The sequence below is a fragment of the Harmonia axyridis genome, chromosome 3 (genome assembly GCF_914767665.1).
Source record: "Harmonia axyridis chromosome 3, icHarAxyr1.1, whole genome shotgun sequence".
Classification (NCBI taxonomy): domain Eukaryota; kingdom Metazoa; phylum Arthropoda; class Insecta; order Coleoptera; family Coccinellidae; genus Harmonia; species Harmonia axyridis.
Window position 1 is genome coordinate 49280827 of NC_059503.1, and position 19918 is coordinate 49300744.

Here is a 19918-nt window from a genome sequence, read left to right on the forward strand (position 1 = left end):
CCAAATTAAAGATCCGATATCAATAGTGCAATATAACCTTACTTAATTTCTTCCAACAAAATGCGTTACGAATTTCAATTTTGATTATGGATATCAGTCTTTTGATATCCTCTATATCTTGGCGCAATAGCTTATTTTAAGCTGGAAGCAAATTATGCCGTCTTATTTCCAATTCGATCATTCAACTGCAAAAGATTCTGATGACCAGCATTAGAGAGAAGCGATACCGTGATTTCTAGATCACGTTGTGAAACGTGAACGTTACTTTATGATATCAGTGAAATTAAAGCGTGACGTGATCACTGTTTAGGTTGCTTGTTAATAATATTTGTATGAATCACCCAAACCTGGGTTCGATTATATTTGCAACTCGAATTGGTCACTCATTCAAAGCAAAATTGTTATGAAAACATCCATTTTTCTTACATATTCAACTCTTTTCCTTATTTCAGATTTAGTTAGGAACGTAACAGAAGGATATCGACTTTTCAAATGTTTCCTCAAATTTGAAGAGGTGATTTTGAAAGATAATTTCAACTTGCATAAATTACAAGTAGCATAATTTACATCAACTTTTGTGAAGAAAGCCCAAAGATTGCTGGTCTTTCGCCTGTTATTATTCTTTCGCCTATTATTATTATGTCGCTGACGTGTTTTCGTTTATTTTTTATAATACAGAGTACCATTTATTGCTTCGGTCGACAACTTCAATATAGAAAGAATTTCTTTGGGGTTGTTTATCAAAGATAAGCATAAAATTAGAATTTTATTGCCACCACCAATTATGCAGTAATGCAGTAGTTATTAGTTTGCAGCAAGTATTTATTGTTTAACTAGTTCTACAAAAATACTTCCTACAGCATGCAAAGTTGCCTACGATGCTGGGATTGTCATAAAAATATGCAATTATGTTAGTCGAAAAAGGTTCCGAAGCAATAAAAACATCAGGCTGCCTTCATAATTTACGATTGCAACGGACGATGATATGCCCTGAAAAGATCTGTGAAATGTTCAAACTGTGATCCCGTCACGCTCTGTATTCGTTTTTCGGAACCGTGACTACCTGTGACATTCTGATCTCAGTGATTAAATCACAGTTCGTGAAATATCGCTCTTCTCTAATCAGCATTCCACCGACTGTTTCATAACATTTTGAAGAGGATAATGAGCATACAAGTTGTAAATAACATCCCATCACCAGTAAGGGTTAATGTACAACAATCTAGCTTGCGACATGTTTGGAATACCATAGACGATGAGATGGCGGTAGTTTTTGCAGACACTCACCATTGCTAGAGTCCATCGAACTCTGTGCTAAGCTTTAATTCTTCGGGTTTGATGAAATGTCCATCAGTTGATTATTCAGGTGATGCGTCAGCAGTGTTGTGAAAGGCAGTGCTATGGTTCCTAAATGGTTTTGTCGGAGATGACCCGGGACCAACTTCTATTTTCTTTTGAAGTTTGTAGGTTCGGGTATATACCCGAACTTAAATAGGTGGAGTCAATTTAGGTGGTACGATCTCAAATAAAAAGTTTACACTGAGAAGCCAATTTTTTAGTTTTCACTTATCGTCAGATTGATCGATTGAAGATGCCTCCTAAAACTAGCGGAAAAGCTGCCAAGAAAGCTGGCAAGGCCCAAAAAAACATTTCTAAAAGCGACAAGAAGAAGAAACGCAAGAGGAAGGAAAGTTACGCTATCTACATTTATAAAGTATTGAAACAAGTCCATCCGGATACGGGTATTTCAAGCAAGGCTATGAGCATCATGAACAGTTTCGTTAATGATATTTTCGAACGCATCGCCGCCGAGGCGAGTAGACTTGCTCACTACAACAAACGTTCGACAATAACCAGCAGGGAAATTCAAACAGCAGTGCGCCTTCTCTTGCCCGGTGAGTTGGCAAAACACGCCGTCAGCGAAGGAACTAAAGCAGTAACAAAATACACCAGTTCCAAATAAAGCAGGAATTGTTGTTGCATATCAAACGGTTCTTTTCAGAACCACAAATTTTTAAAACTCATAATTATAGTCTGATCTCTAATTTCACCGTTAACGACATGTAGATTTATCAATTTGAAATAATCCATACTAATATAATTCGAATATGTTCGTCAACTTCCTATACCATGTCTGATAATTTTGCACACCAATATCATATATATATATAATTACATAATATGAACCCTTACTAAATAAATAGATCCTTTCCTTCAATCCCATAAGAACTACATATTACAATGTATCTAATTGCAGATTCAGCATTTCATCTTTATGAATAGCCCTTTGTTTCACTTGTTATTGAATTGTTATTCACCTAGGAATTTAGATAAGAAAATCTATAAAGGGGACTGAATCTGTGTACTCATTAAGAATTGATTGGTCATTCTTTAAGAATTGATTGTGTATCCATTAAGAAAAGATTGTCTCGCTTTGTATTCGAAATAAATCGTTTTGTTTTTAAAAACGAGGTTTTCCACCACAAAAACATAATTGGCGACGAGGATGGGATTGTGCCGTTCCTATTAAAGAAGAAAATTTGGTGACATTGATTGTGCCATTCTTTCCTGCCAGAAGAAGAAGTTCCTGCAGTGATCCAAGAATCCAACTCAATCAACATCGATCTTCCCAGGACGTCGGTTTCAACCGTTCAGCAGAACCGGACAGAGAGTAGAAAACCACCCAGAAGCCCTGATCACCTGAGTAGCGCCCCGTGACGACTTCACAGAATACAATTTGGTGAGCAAAATCCTTTCCAATCCTTTCTTCCCAGTTTACTTATTCTGGACAAAAAGAGTCATCCTTTTTAATAGTTTTGTGTGTAAAACTGTATCATAGTTTTTCCTAGGTTTCTTTAAAAAACCGACATAAGAGTTTTCCCTAGGTTACTCATTTAAAAAACCGATTACTATATTTTACTTTATTGTATTAATAATTAATCAAGATTACGTCAGTAAAGCATTTTAAAGGTAAAAAAGAGCGTAAAGAAAATAAAAATATGGCTCAAGAAAGAATAGATTTAACATTGCCAGAAAAATTTGGAATGTTATTACCTAGATTTTCAGGAAAAGAAAATGAGTTGCATTCGTTCTTACGTAGCGCAGAACAATTTTTATTCATGTTTACAAATGAAGCCCAAATAATTAAAGATTATTGTTTCGCAGTTGTAAAATCGAAACTTACTGATCGTGCATTAGCAGAGGTATCTACTTCTGATATACCTTGTAACGAAGTCTGATTATTCCCATAGGAATGATCAGGCTCCGTCTAAAGAATATTTTTATTGTTTTCCGTTCAAATTAATCATTCTGATATATTCCGTAAATATTGGAAATAATTTATTAATTGTTCACCGCGATGATGAAAAAGTCCATGCTTCATGTTTTTCAACCGACCAGGGCCTCGAATAATCCGAGGGAAATAATATAAGAAATTATTTATTTCGGCGTTTTTACCGCTGATATATTTTTTCCATATGTCAGATTACGTTCCGCCAAGAGAATTTTCTCGAAAAACGAGGTTTTTGTCGACATGAAGAGTCACGTGGGCCGAATTCCTTCACCGTCCCGCACCGAAGTTATAAAAGGGGGTAACCGACCCAAAATCGGGAATTGATGTTCAGGCATTCAGATAGTTAGTTTTCAGTAGTTTAGATAGTAGAGATTTTCAGATTCAGTAGTATAGTAAAGTTAGTTATTCAGATAGATTTAGGTAGTAGATAGTTCAGTAGTTAGTTAGTTAGATTTAGAAGTTTAGGCAGTAGTTTTAGTTTTAGAAAAGACATTTTGGTTAAGTGGTTACCAGGTGACCGGAAAATAGTAAAATTGGTAATTGAACGCCAATAATTACAAATCCGTTTCTGAGGTCGAAAATCGCCATTTTCATCAGTAAACTTACTTGTTAGTCTTTTTCTGGGGAGTTTGCTAATTTTTACTTGTGACTTTCTTACGAGTGAATATTCAAGGGTTTCATTTGATAGAGACAACGAGAGGGTGGTGTACCGGTGGAGTTTTTCAACGCGCTAGGATTAGTTTTCATTCCTTCCCGACTCTACAAAATCCACGATTCTCAATCTCCAAATATCATAATTTCCCGGCTCCCGGATCCGACTAACTTGTTCAACGGTTCTGACTGACAATAAATTGGTGAGGTAAGGACACAGTAGTTGTAGACAGTACAAATTATCTCAGTAACCGAATTAAAGTATACAGATTGATATAATTTATGCTTTTTCTGATTTCCCGTTTTTGCTGAGATTGTCTGTATTGTAGAATTGAATCAATAAACCTATTAATTTTGTTGCGTTGTTTGTTACTTGGTCACCGCTACCATCCTAGGTGACACCGAATCCTGTCTTCACTAAGCTGCCCTGGTAAGGTTTGTCAATTTCTCCCTAAAATTGGCTGGCGCTCGAGATACTACTGCAAAGTGCTGAAGGGCAATTGGCAGAGGCGCCAGTGACGCAAAAAGGACGTGACAAATAGCGCCCTAGCGAGGGACTTGAGAAGACAACGCTACAAAAGGACAGAATAGCTCCCGATCTTCAGAAAACGACGCTTAAGGGTGTAAGGACTGAAGAGGAACCGAAGGTCAGTGCAACCATTTTTTTTTCTTTCTGAGTGGAAGAGATTATCTTCTCCTGTTGGAGGAAGATCCGTATATTGAATTGATTTGTTACTGGTACCTAAGTATCAGTGGACTATATTAAAGTGCTATAAACATTTCCGCGTTTGACAATAATTTCCTTTATTAGCAGGAAACCGACATAGCATTGACAGTGTGGACATTTAAATCTGAATAACTTTTTTTTGTTTTGTGTATTGCAGGACTAGAACAATCGACCGCCGGATTTCTTTGTGACTTTTTCGGTTACGTGAAGGGTTACGGAAAGTGACTTTGGGGTGACACTCAGTGACTATCTTTGTGCGCGTTGAATACTGTTTAACGTTGAGTGGTTGGTTCAACTCGGACAGAAAACCAGTGAGTATAATTGAGATACTGCTACCGATTGTTTCATTGTACAATCACTGCAGCTAATATAGTGATATCATACCGCCTTCATATAATAGGGTATTGTTCACTGCTACTATTTACTGATCATCGTTTGAATAAAGAAAGATTTGTTATTTTTTTTCCCTTACACACTATTATCCTGAGCAACTTTATTCCAGGTTGAAACAAGGTAGGGATATAAAAGTCATAAGGACTTGGAGATATTTACTGTGATTTTATTTGCTTTTGAACCATAATAGCTGATTTCTGATAAATAAAGTTGACTTGTTTTTATTATTGCTGCAACAGTGAATATAAGTTTTTGTTGCTGTGTGTTCCTTATTTCTGAGTTTACTGATTGCCTGAAACATTTTTATTTTGTGTTGAATTGCTGAAGAATTTTTGAAACAAGTGATTATCGTTATTGATTTGAATAAAGACTTGCATTGATTTTCTTTGTCTGATATTCCAGGATTGCTGAATTGTTTTTGATTTATTTGAAATATATTTTGACTGTGAATAAAATTGACAATTTGTTATTTTTGAGATTATCTGATTGCTAGAACTGTCAACTGTGTTTGACAGTGAACATTATTTGAACTACTCGGTTAACCCTACTTTTCTTTTCTGGGTTTGTGAATTATTTTGAAGTTGTCAACTGCGTTTGACATTGAATATTTTTTTTTTCTTTTGGAAATTGTCAACTGTCTGACATTGAAAATTTTTTGAGAATCATAATAAATTTAAACCAACTTGTTTTCTGAAGGTTTTCTCATTTTTGATTTTCTTTGACTGTATCAAACAATAATTCAAACTTGAATAAATTCTGTTGTCAACTTGTAATTTTTCAGCATTATTGTCTATTAGTGTTATTTTTGTGCGAGGGATAAGGGAAAAATAAGGACTGTTACCGGGAATAGTGAAGTTGGGGAAAGTGTTCGGACTTCAAAGATTAATAAGAAGAGGACAGTGTCGAATAACTTCGATAGATTTCAAATCGATTGTTTGAGTTTGGACTTCAACGATTCCATCACTTAACCTCAACATGGATGTGAATCGACTATTGAATGATGAGCTGACTTATGAGTTACAGCTGAGAGGACAATTAATACCCAGCACAGTAATGCTAAAGAGGAGTTTATTACGACAGGTATTGAAATTGAATTTGCCTCTACAGCCGACAGGAATGAACCCGACACTGGACATGGAGTCATGTCAGAACAAACTCACCGACTTGCTGGAAGCCATTAAACACTTTGACACTGGGAACACCACAAATGAATATACTCGGATTTCAACAAGATTAATACACATTCAGAGAAGACTGAATTTTATTATCACTAAAAATGAAACCGAGTCACAGATGATAGAACACTTAAAGGAGACTGCAGCTCGGGCCTTGAGTTCATTGGAGGCAACGTTGACTGCTGACAGACAGCAACCATCAACCCGACCGGATGGATCGCTTTTGGAGGCAGAGATTCCACAGTCGCCTGAGATGTCTCCCATTCAACCAACCAAGGTTGCGCAACTGAAGACATCACTGATAGATTTGGAAGATGATGAACACCCAATGCCAACTGCCCAGGTCTCCCATACTGCAACACCTGCAAATAAGTCAAGATTAGTTCAAGTTTTGAATGAAACAAGACAGGAATGTGAGAAGTTATTACAGAATTTACCAACGATGCCTATTCCTCAACCACAACAGCCGAATATGAATCAACCAGAGGCACCAACTCATAGTCGATGGACCAGCTCTATGAGAAAGGTGTCATTTCCCGATTTGAATGAACCCATGATGAATCTGAACCAGCTGATGACACCGACTGCTGCCCAACAAGAATCTGAACCACGACCGATGCCAACCTCGACTATACCCATCCATAAATGGAATATTTACTTTGATGGGACTGATAGTGTGATTGGATTTATAGAAGAGATAGAAAGACTTGCTGAATCCCGAAAGACATCCTTAGAACATGTGTTCGAATCGATTTACGAACTTCTGCGAAAGGATGCCAAAGATTGGTTCATCCCCCGGAGGGGACTCTTCAGAAACTGGGACGACTTCAAGACTCAATTAAAAGAGGCATTCTTACCAGTCAACTATGAAGAGAACCTACTGGATGAAATCAAGAAGAGGATGCAAGGTCCTGATGAGAAGTTACTACTGTATGTCACCCGGATGCAAAATCTGTTCCAGAAGCTGACTTGCAATCGTCCCACTGAGAGTGAACAGATTCGACTGATAAGACAGAGGTTATTGCCATCACTGCAACAGGCTTTGGCCTTTCAAGAGACCACCACGTATGATGAACTCCTGAAAAAGGGAAAAGTTTTTGAAATGGTTCAATGGCAGATGGGACATTATACCAAACCACCGGTTAAACCCAGCCTCATCGATGAACCACATCTAACATATCATCAACGTCGTCAACAGGACTACCCGGCCAACCTCTCTGCAATTTCGGAGAATACTAGACAACGAAACCACAGTACTCGTCAGGAAGCTCCCGCTCCATCTCCGAAGAAAGGCCCGTCAAGACCGCTAACCACCGCCAGAAGGATAGAAGACTGGAATTGCTCAGTATCCCCTGGACCAGATCGTCCCCATCTGCCCTCGAGGCCACCGGAATACTCGACCAACAGAACAGGAAATGCCAACACCGCCCAGGATCGGAATGGATCACCACCGGAGCGAAGAGTGTCCTCCCAGACACAATGCTTCAGATGCGGGGGATATGGCCACCTACGTCGAGACTGCCGAGGGACACCGAAAATGTTTTGCTCCCGATGTCAACGAGAAAATATCCTCTCACGAGACTGCCCATGTCCTCAAAACCGGAGAGGAACGACACCGTCAACTTCAGCGGGACTCCTAACTACAGTAATTCCTATCGTTAGCAACGACAGCTGGCCTCTGGTAGAAGTGCACATTGAGGGAAAGTTATTCCATGCATTGATAGACACTGGCGCGGCAAAGAGCTGCTGTAGTCAGAGGGTGGCCCAGCTGTGTGAAAGAAATGGAATCAAGGGAGAAAAATCAACGACTGAAGCTGTCATGGTAGCAAATGGACAAACTACAGCCATACCGAAGATGTATCACCTTGGAATGGTGATAGCCGATTATGCCCTGAAGAACATAGAATTCTTACTTGTACCCAACTTACCAGTCGACTTAATCCTGGGAATAGAGATGCTGAAGACATACAACTTCTCCCTGGATATCAAGAATACAGAATGTTATCTAGAAGGACGACGGATCCCCAGAGCTAAACAGGTTTGCCAAGAGGTCATAGAGGTGCAGACTCCCGAAAAACACCTCCAGAATCGAAGAGGATCCCACAACAGACTTGCTGACAGCCTGTCAAGAAATCCATTGCCGACACTCAACTGTGTACAACTGAAAGAAACAGGTATGCAATGTAAGTGGTACAAAAATAAGTTTCAGGAAGTAGAGAAAGGACCAGAGCACTGCCCCGAGTATTCCATCATCAATGGAAGATTGCACCGACACTTTTGGGATTCATCAGACGTCAGGGAAGCTGGAACAGGCCATCCCTGGAAGTTGTGTATACCCACCGAACAGAGGACCAAAGTACTGAAAGAAAACCACGACTCTGCCTTGGCTGGACATCTGGGAATAGCTAAGATGATTGCGAAGATCTCGCGGAATTATTACTGGCCAGGTATGTTTAGGGACATTGCGAAATATGTCCGGAACTGCACTTTGTGCCAAAAGTTCAAAGTACCCCAACAGCAACTGGCAGGAAAGATGCAACCTCGAAAGATGGTGGATGCGCCGCTCAAGGAAGTACCGGTGTTGAGGAGAAGAACGGTGACAGAGGTGAGGATGTCTAGAGCCCCCCAGAGCTCGGTGTCGTCCGTTAGAGGGAGAAATTACCTAGCCGGAGTAGAGAGAGTGATGAAGAGGACCACTACGCAGTCCACACAGACCCCCCCTTTGTGCCAGCTGCGTGCCAGTAAGCAAGATACCGGTTCTAAAATTCCATTCAGGACGAGTGTGGAAGACAACACCGGTATAACTAAACCATATGTTTCAGATCAAACCACACCGGCCCCCAAGAGTGTTCGTACAGTCGGTACGACAGGATCTAAGGTTTATCTGGAGGTGAGATCCAACACGTGCTGGAAGTGCGGCAAGACATGCCCCTCGCGGCAGGAGTGTCGAGGTCCACCACTCCTATTTTGCAGCAGATGTGGTTTGATAGGTACGCAGACCAGGTACTGCGAGTGCGTACCCAGGAAACTGGCCCCACGACCGCCAGCAACTAGGTCGGAACAACCAGCCAGACATCCATGTGCAAGATGCACAGAAAGGGAGGCCATGCAGCGGAAGATGAGATAGAACAAAAAGAATGATGGAAAAAAATAGAATTGCAAAGAAGATACTGTTGTTTTTGTTCCATAATCCTGTAAAACTGTATAAAACCATATAGGGCCTAACCCAATATCTGATAACATTATATTCAAGACTAGTAGACTGATTTTTAATCTGTAAATGTTGATGAAACTGAATAGTACATAATAAGTCAGTGAATATTATACAATAAAAACAATTCCAGTCACTTGCCCCGAATTTCAAAGGCCATCAGATATAAATTAGTAGTTTCACTGTGTAATCTATTTGAAGAATGCCATTTCTAATCTCTTACTGTTCTGATAAATTACTGAAATATTCCGCAGTGTTACAGATGAAGTTTTCTAAGAGGCTAGATACTCACCGATGAGAATGAATGCTGGAGATAGGCAACACACCTTTCATCGGATGATCAGCTGTAGGCCCAATTCCACCGAAGACATGATTCCTGAAGATTTATTCATGTCATCATCCAAGAAAGAAGTACTTGAAGAATTGGACATCATGACCTGTCAATTATTACTCTGGTGGATATTTGGATCCTATTTCAATTTTCATATAGACAATTTAAACTGTATAACTGGAAGAATTTTCACCGTTCTGAAAATTTCACCATACAGTCACTGATTCTTTGTAATATCCACAGGTAAATCAACCAGTATATTCCATATATTCAATGGGTTTGGAATGGTTTCGACTCATCTGACTGGGAACTTCGACGTCCCTCTGAAATAATATGGCATGATTCATCGAGATATGGAAATAACAGAACTACTCACCGGAGAATGGGATAATCCACACCTGACATCAGAATTTTTCACCGACACTTGGAAACTTCATGGAAATGGGAATGAGTTCTACTCCACAACCCCGAGATGAAGAAATTCCCCAAACATGTACACATTCAAATCACCCCGGATGACCGAAGAAGGAAGACGGCGTTTGAATTTTTCACCGACACTTGGAAACTTCATGGAAATGGGAATGAGTTCTACTCCACAACCCCGAGATGAAGAAATTTCCAAACATTCAAATCACCCCGGATGACAGAAGAAAGAAGACGACGTTTGAATTGACATCGATTCATAGAGCAAAGTTTTATTTTTATATGTCATACTGTCTACAACAACATTATAGTCTTTGATAGCGTAACGTAACAGTCAGACCCGTACTTCCCATATATCCCGCGTAATAAGACAGGATAGTATTCGGTTATTTTTTGTTTGTTTTTAGAATTCAAATTTCTGTTTCACCGTAACTTGAATTTTTCCGAACCAGGGGGGATGTAACGAAGTCTGATTATTCCCATAGGAATGATCAGGCTCCGTCTAAAGAATATTTTTATTGTTTTCCGTTCAAATTAATCATTCTGATATATTCCGTAAATATTGGAAATAATTTATTAATTGTTCACCGCGATGATGAAAAAGTCCATGCTTCATGTTTTTCAACCGACCAGGGCCTCGAATAATCCGAGGGAAATAATATAAGAAATTATTTATTTCGGCGTTTTTACCGCTGATATATTTTTTTCCATATGTCAGATTACGTTCCGCCAAGAGAATTTTCTCGAAAAACGAGGTTTTTGTCGACATGAAGAGTCACGTGGGCCGAATTCCTTCACCGTCCCGCACCGAAGTTATAAAAGGGGGTAACCGACCCAAAATCGGGAATTGATGTTCAGGCATTCAGATAGTTAGTTTTCAGTAGTTTAGATAGTAGAGATTTTCAGATTCAGTAGTATAGTAAAGTTAGTTATTCAGATAGATTTAGGTAGTAGATAGTTCAGTAGTTAGTTAGTTAGATTTAGAAGTTTAGGCAGTAGTTTTAGTTTTAGAAAAGACATTTTGGTTAAGTGGTTACCAGGTGACCGGAAAATAGTAAAATTGGTAATTGAACGCCAATAATTACAAATCCGTTTCTGAGGTCGAAAATCGCCATTTTCATCAGTAAACTTACTTGTTAGTCTTTTTCTGGGGAGTTTGCTAATTTTTACTTGTGACTTTCTTACGAGTGAATATTCAAGGGTTTCATTTGATAGAGACAACGAGAGGGTGGTGTACCGGTGGAGTTTTTCAACGCGCTAGGATTAGTTTTCATTCCTTCCCGACTCTACAAAATCCACGATTCTCAATCTCCAAATATCATAATTTCCCGGCTCCCGGATCCGACTAACTTGTTCAACGGTTCTGACTGACAATAAATTGGTGAGGTAAGGACACAGTAGTTGTAGACAGTACAAATTATCTCAGTAACCGAATTAAAGTATACAGATTGATATAATTTATGCTTTTTCTGATTTCCCGTTTTTGCTGAGATTGTCTGTATTGTAGAATTGAATCAATAAACCTATTAATTTTGTTGCGTTGTTTGTTACTTGGTCACCGCTACCATCCTAGGTGACACCGAATCCTGTCTTCACTAAGCTGCCCTGGTAAGGTTTGTCAATTTCTCCCTAAAATTGGCTGGCGCTCGAGATACTACTGCAAAGTGCTGAAGGGCAATTGGCAGAGGCGCCAGTGACGCCAAAAAGGGCGTTACAACCTAACAATTGGGACGTTCTTAAACGATTCTTAAATACGAAATTCGGAGATCAAATAAATTTAGATGTATTAATTCATCAATTGCAATTTTTAGCAAAGAAGCCACATGAAGACATGTTAAATTTCATTGATAAAATAATATCGTTGAAAATTCGAATTAATTATAGAATAGATTCAGATCCTATGCCTGATCCAGAGAAATTAATTTATAAATCGAATATTTTAAAAATATGTAAAACAGTATTGATATCGAATTCCCCAACAGAATTACGAACTTATTTGATTACTAACAATGCATTCAACTTTGATAATACCGTAAACGCCGTGAAAGATTATTTATGTAATATGGCTCAGTATGAATTATTAGACAGAAGTCGAAATAAAAATCCTATACATAAAAATGTATCGAGAAATAATTATTCCGATCATCGCAATAATACAAACAAATACAATCATTTTTCAAATAATAATTATCGAACGCAGCATTATGAAACGCAGCATAGATTCCCTTCGAGACCGATACAATTTACGCAAAGTCAAGTAAATACTCATTATCCTACGCAACGTGAAACGTTTGGTGTTCCAAGTACGTCGAGAAATCAAAACGTTTTTAAACCGAATCCAAATCAAAGAATAACTACCCCACCTGAAAGAATGTCAGTACAGACACGAGTTTATCCACAAAAAAGACCTAATTATTCAACCCAATATCAAAATAATCCCCAGAGAAAATTCTATAATAATAATGATCGAAGCCCTGATTTTCTCGTAGAAGAATTAACTAATATTGATATAAATCCTAATAGGAGAAATTCTTTCTCACAACCTTCTACATCGAAAAGTAACTTCTCAAATAAACAAAATTTTCAAGAAACAACCTTAGAAAACGAATTGACTCAAATTCTACTTTAGATAATACTAATCAGCTACCATTTATTGAATTTAAAAACCCTAGATGTAAGTTATTAATTGATAGTGGTTGCTCAGTTTGTTTGATTGATCCTAAATTTGCATACAATTATTTCCCTGAAAATATTTTCAATGAATCAACTACATTAACTGCTTGCATGAGACAAGAAACTTCGAATGAAAAAGTATCGTTACCATTGTTTTCTGAATTTAGAATAAACGATTTTCATCCTTTCATTCTTTATAAATTTCATAAGAATTATGACGGACTTATAGGAGCAGATTTCTTGAATAAGTATGGATTAATGTTAGATTTCAAAAATCAAATTTTAAAAAATGAATTTTGTCAAGTTCCTTTTGAATATCAACAAGTTTGTCAAAATCCTATCAAAATACCAGTGGACCTTAGCCATCTGGAATCCAAAATAAGTAATCAATTAATGAAAATTTTACAAACTAACAAGGATGCAATTCAATTGCCGGGTCAACCCTTGAATTTTTCTAATAAAATTAAACATAGAATTCGAACGATAGATGAAGTTCCCGTTCATTGTAAAATTTATCGATACCCAGAAGTACATAGAGAGGAAATTAAGAAACAAATCGATGAAATGTTAGAAAAGAAAATTATTAGACCAAGTATTTCACCATGGTCTTTTCCTGTTGTTGTAGTTCCAAAGAAACAAGATTTATCACAAAAACAAAAATGGCGTATAGCAATTGACTACAGAAAATTAAATGAAAAAACTATTGATGATAAATACCCTTTACCGCAAATAGATGCAATTTTAGATAAGTTAGGAAAAAAGAAATATTTTACAACGCTCGATTTCCATCAAATTGAATTAGATAGTGACTCTATAGAAAAGACCGCCCCTTTACAATTGAAAATGGTCATTATGAATTTTTGCGAATGCCATTCGGATTGAAAAATGCCCCTGCTTCTTTTCAAAGATTAATGAATATAGTATTGAGAAATTATATTGGAAAAAATTGTTATGTTTATATGGATGATGTTGTTATTTTCTCAGATTCAATAGAACAACACTTAGCAGACATCCATAGTATTCTTGAAGTATTTAAAGAAGATAATTTGAGAATACAATTGGACAAATGACATTTTTTCAAAACTGAAATAGAATTTCTAGGTCATATTATAACTCCAGAAGGAATTAAACCTAACCCTAATAAATTAACTGCTGTGAATAAATTCCCAATTCCAAAAACTCAAAAAGAAATCAAATCATTTCTTGGTTTAGTCGGATATTATAGGAAATTTATACCTAACTTTGCAAAAATTACCAAACCCCTTACAAATTGCTTGAAGAAAAATTCTAAAATCAATATAAATGATCCAAAATATGTTGAAGCCTTTGAAGTATGTAAACAAAATTTATTAAACCATCCTATATTGCGATATCCTGATTTCAAAGAACCCTTTGTTTTAACTACAGATGCATCCGGATATGCAGTAGGTTCAGTATTATCTCAAGGTCAACCGCCCAATGATCTTCCGATTGCTTTCGCGAGTAGAACTTTAAATGAAGCTGAATCTCGATACAGTGTGATCGAAAAAGAATTATTATCGATTGTATGGTCGTGTAAACATTTCAGGCCATATTTATACGGAAGAAAATTTACAATTTATACAGATCATAAACCTTTAATTTGGCTATTTTCTCTAAAAGAACCTAATTCGAGACTAATGAGATGGCGAATAAAACTTGAAGAATTTGATTATGAAATAAAATATAGAAAAGGCTCGCAGAACAATGCAGATGCATTAAGTAGAATAGTTATGGAAGATGACCTAACTTACGAAAATTTTATAAAGGCGCAAGAAAATAACGATATAAAAGATTCACCGAACATTAAAGGAAAGGAAGGAAATTTATTCAATTCTCAAAAGAATTTTGCATTAGCACATTGTGTTTCACAGAATTTCCATATGAATAAAGGAATAGCTTTAAGTTTCAAAAATAAATATGGCGAAATTGAAAATTTAAAATCTCAAAATAAATCTATAGGCGAAGTTGTCGCGATCCGAAAAAATAATCGGAATATTTACTATTTAATCACAAAAGAATTTTACTATGATAAACCTAAGTATGAAGATGTATTTCAAGCGATTTTGAATCTCGAAAGATTATGTACACAAAATAATGAAAAATGTTTAGCATTACCGCGCATTGCCAGCGGCTTGGACCGATTAAAATGGTCAACGATATTCAATATGATAAAGTATATTTTTTTCAATTCAAATATGAAAGTGATTGTATATTATTTACCCAGAGAAGATAATAATGAAATAAATCAAATTGAAACATTGAATTCCCAAATGAATGATTTTAATGGTATTGAAGATTTAAATGGTATTGAAGATGATTTAGTTTCAGTGATTAATCAAGTTACTGACGAAGAACTTGATGAATGCTTAGAATTATTAAATGCGAGTGAATACGAAAATAATGATAATAATGAATTTACTAATGAAATTGAAGATGATATAATTGACTTCGAAACTCAAAATGTTATTGTTCACGACAATATAACTATTCATAGCAATATTGAAAATCCAATTTTCGAAATACCTTATACAGAAAGAAGTATTAACTCATCTAATTTACAAATAATATTCAAAACTGCATCTAATTATAATGTTATAAAAATTAAACTATTCGGAGAAAAACTCAGATTTATTGTTTCCATAAATTCAATTGAAAGCGATTTATATAAATTTATTAAAGAATATATTAGACCAAAAAGTTCCTATACATTATTTTTTAAATCACCAGAATTAGAAAAACCGCTTATACGAATTTTGCAAGAGAAATTCGACTATAAGAGTTTTGATTTAAAAATTTCAAGAATCCTGTTAGAAGACGTTGAAGACATAGATGAAAGACAACTTAGAATCACTCAGTATCATGAAACTAAAACGATACATCGAGGATTAAGAGAAAATCTTATTAGTTTGAAACGGAAATTTTATTGGCCGAATATGAATAAAGATGTTCAGAATTATATAAATTCGTGTGAATATTGCCAGAAAAGCAAATATGAAAGAACTCCAATTCAATTACAATATAAACCTAATCCTGTTGGTTCTAAACCCTTTTCTCATCTTTATTGTGATACAATACGATTTGGTCAAACATACTGTTTAAGTATAATAGATTCATTTTCTAGATTTGGACAATGTTATCCATTACTTCAAAAGAACGGATTAGAAATTGTAGACAAATTAATAATTTATTTCAGCCATTATGGTATACCTAATAGAATAACATGTGACAACGGAATTAAATTTAAAAATAATGTTGTACAAGATCTTTGTAAAGTGCATAAAATCGAAATTCATTACATTACAAATTACAACCCAAATTCGAATGCTTTAGTGGAACGATTTCATTCAACACTTATAGAACAATTACGAACTATTGAAGGTAAAAACAGTACTTTTCAAAATAAATTAGCTCAAGCTTTATTAAGCTATAATAATTCAAATCACTCAAGTTTAGAAATGACCCCCATGCAAATTATTAAGGCAGACTTAAATTACTCATTACCTATTGAACGTACGCATAACGAACAAGTTCAAAATTATGTAGAAAATTATATTGAAAATTTGAATGACATCACGAAACAAATAGAAAAACAACGAGATAAACAATTAAATCGATTAGAAAAAACGAATTATAAGAGACGTGCGAAAGAAGATCACCCTCTTAATAAAAACCCGACTTATATCAAAGCCCCAATCACACGAAAACTTGATCCTGCATTCAAAAAGATAGATGCGAAAGAAATTGATTCTCATCGTATTCAAGACGATAAAAATAAACATATTTATCATAAAAAAATATTGAAACAACGAAAAAAATAAGTTTTAAATTTTATTTGCAGATTCAAAAATGGACCAAACAAATGGTATACTACTTACTCTAATAATGATAATCCTATGGACAAAAATAAGTATCATAATAAACGCACTCGAAATCATTCCCTTAGAAAATAATATATTACCCGTTTTATTAGGAAAAGCCTATGTTACGAATAAGAATCTACAATTGATTTATCACATTGATTTGAATAGGATAGAGGAAATAATTTTCAAATATCAAAAGGAAATTGAAAATCTGAAAGACCAAAAATTAGGTTTTGCTCAGACAGCAAATTATAAATATTTACAACATTCAAATGATATAAACTTTAAAGCCCTTGAAGAGATTCTTAATAAGAGTATTAAAACTAAAAGAGGATTAGTTAATCTTGGTGGTAAAATTTCAAAAATATTATTCGGAACGTTAGATTCAGACGATGAAGAATTATATCGAAACTATTTTAATAGCATACAGAAAAATGAGAAAACGCTCATGAAAAATCAGAAGCAAATAGCTACTGTTGTAAACGATCTGAAAAATAAGTATATCACTAAATTCAAAAATATGAATGAAAATCTGAAACTATTACAAATTGTTCCAGAGTTACGTGAGGTAGAGCAAATGCATCTCATGACATTTGAAATTAAAGATATTAAAAATACCCTTGATGAAATTCAAACAGCTATAAGTTTTGCAAGATTACACCTTTTACACGAATCTATTTTACCTTATGCTAAATTTGTCGAATTAATCAAGAATGTCACAATAATACCTGTTCATCACCTTAAAGATTATTATCAATTATGTCATACTAAGATTATTTTTCAAAACAAAATATTACTCTTTTTGATTTCAATTCCCACTGTTTATCAGAAAGGCTATGATCTATACAAGTTTTACTTCCTACCTCAGAATAATTTAACCATTTCCCATACCAATCCCTATATGCTCTCTCAAGAAGAATTATTGGAATGGTCAACTTCAACAAATAATTGTCATCCCGTGGAAGAAGATTTTTTATGTGATCAAGAATCATTAAATAAACCCCCAGAATGTCTCAGGAACATATTGAAAAATCATACAGAAAATTGTCCTAGAATTAAAACTACTTCACATTCAGACATCAGATTGTTAGAAGATGGAAGTATTCTATCGATAGACAACGTGAAAGTTCAAGAGAAATGCCCTCAACAAATTAAATATTATTTTACTCCTTCGATGGCACTCCTCCATTCAAAATGTGAAATAAGCAACCTACAGAAAGAGATTTTCCCTCTAACCACCATAAATGAAGAAAAATACATTATTCTACCCAAGCAGACCCATTTTATGAAGAATAATTCCAAAGAAGAAAATATCGAGAATGAAGATATTCCAGACATCGTCTTAGAAGACTTAGACCAGTGGAATCTTCAACCCATAGGAATAACTTTTACATTTATTTTAATAATATTTATAATAATAATTATTATTGCTTTTGCTTTTAGATATTTCAAAAGAAATGTATTTTTAAAAGCTACACCTCAGCCAGGTGATACCTTTTTCCAAGAAGGGGAGGAATTACATAATATGAACCCTTACTAAATAAATAGATCCTTTCCTTCAATCCCATAAGAACTAAATATTACAATGTATCTAATTGCAGATTCAGCATTTCATCTTTATGAATAGCCCTTTGTTTCACTTGTTATTGAATTGTTATTCACCTAGGAATTTAGATAAGAAAATCTATAAAGGGGACTGAATCTGTGTACTCATTAAGAACTGATTGGTCATTCTTTAAGAATTGATTGTGAACTCACTAAGAACTGTTGTATTCGAAATAAATCGTTTTGTTTTTAAAAACGAGGTTTTCCACCACAAAAACATAATTATATATATGTATATATATTCGGTTCAATGTTATTTACCTGCTTTTCAATTGTTACTATATATATATATATATATATATATATATAATTACAGGATTCCATCCCGTTCTGATCAATTGACGTAATATTGTATTGTTCATTTAGATTCACATATCAATGTGCTGCATTTTGCTTACACCAGCATAATGCAGGTGGTTCGACACGTGGCGTCAATTAAGATAAGAAAATATAATGTTATAAATAGGAGACAATATGTTATTGTCAGTCAGTCAGTCAGATAGATAATCAGCTTTAGAATCATCTTAGATTCATCCTATTGTTCATTTCCATATTTCCTTGTAAATAAATTCGTTTTTAAAAACGTGGTTTTCTCAACGAAAAACATAATTGGCGACGAGGATGGGATCTCTTTAAATATTTCGGAAATAATAGCGCGACGAGAATCTCGCGACGTATTATCTGAAATATTGTGCCAGTCGTAGAAGTGAAAAATAAAAACTTTCTTTCGACTATCAGTTTCAACTGTTAAGGTGAGAAGCAACCCCTAAGAAGAAAACCAGAGGCTCGATCACTGGAGTAGCGCCCAGGACAGTTTCAACTTCAAACAAGGAATATCAACGAGGTGAGCAATCCTTTCTAACTGACTCCCAGTTTACCTATTCTGGCCCAAAAATAGTCAACCTTTTCCCAAGTTTTGAGCGTAAAACTTGTATAAAAGTTTTTTCTAGGTTTCTTATAAAAAAACCGATCATAAAGTTTTTCCTAGGTTTCTTATCATAAAAAAACCGATCACAAAGTTTTTCCTAGGTTTCTTATTATAAAAACCGATCATTAAAATCATCAATATTACTTCCTTTAAACAGTTCCACGGTAAGAAAGAAAAGAAAGTAGCTAGAGTTAAAATGGATTTATCAACTGCAGAAAAGTTTGGATCACTCCTTCCTAAATTTTCAGGAATGGAGAACGAACTCCATTCTTTTATTAAAAACGTAGAAAGTTATTTAAGTATGTTCAGTAACGAAAATGAACTTATTGAAAAATACTGTTTAGCTTCAGTTAAATCAAAATTAGTCGGTAGAGCACTTGCTGAAGTTTCTACCTCAGATATCCCCGATAATTGGGATCATCTGAAAAGATTTTTGAATAATAAATTTGGCGATCAAATCAATTTAGATGTGTTGATTCACCAATTACAATTCTTAGAAAAGAAATCAGATATGATTAGCTTTATAGATGAAATAATTTCGATGAAAATAAGAATTAACTACAGAATAGATGCTGACACGATGCCAGCTCAAGAAAAACAATTGTATAAGACTAATATATTGAAAATT

General features: G+C 35.2%; 2 protein-coding genes across 2 annotated transcripts; both read left to right on the forward strand.

The window, feature by feature from the left end:
* Positions 1-1554: 1554 nt before the first annotated feature.
* Positions 1555-2011, forward strand: LOC123675065 (histone H2B-like). The gene has a single exon (XM_045610309.1). The coding sequence runs from the start codon at positions 1592-1594 to the stop codon at positions 1961-1963; it is 372 nt and encodes a 123-aa protein (XP_045466265.1). The 5' UTR covers positions 1555-1591; the 3' UTR covers positions 1964-2011.
* A 4027-nt stretch (positions 2012-6038) lies between these two features.
* On the forward strand, positions 6039-10710 carry LOC123675383. The gene is made up of 2 exons (XM_045610736.1): positions 6039-8979; positions 9061-10710. Exons 1-2 carry the CDS (start codon positions 6039-6041, stop codon positions 9363-9365), a joined length of 3246 nt encoding a protein of 1081 aa, XP_045466692.1. The 3' UTR covers positions 9366-10710.
* The last annotated feature ends 9208 nt before the right edge of the window (positions 10711-19918 follow it).

Bases quoted from the DNA above. Each gene is read 5' to 3' on its own strand.
- LOC123675383 (XM_045610736.1), top strand. From the start codon at position 6,039: ATGGATGTGAATCGACTATTGAATGATGAGCTGACTTATGAGTTACAG. The intron at 8,980-9,060 runs GTAAGCAAGATA...CATATGTTTCAG, and splicing joins TTTGTGCCAGCTGCGTGCCA to ATCAAACCACACCGGCCCCC.
- LOC123675065 (XM_045610309.1), top strand. From the start codon at position 1,592: ATGCCTCCTAAAACTAGCGGAAAAGCTGCCAAGAAAGCTGGCAAGGCC.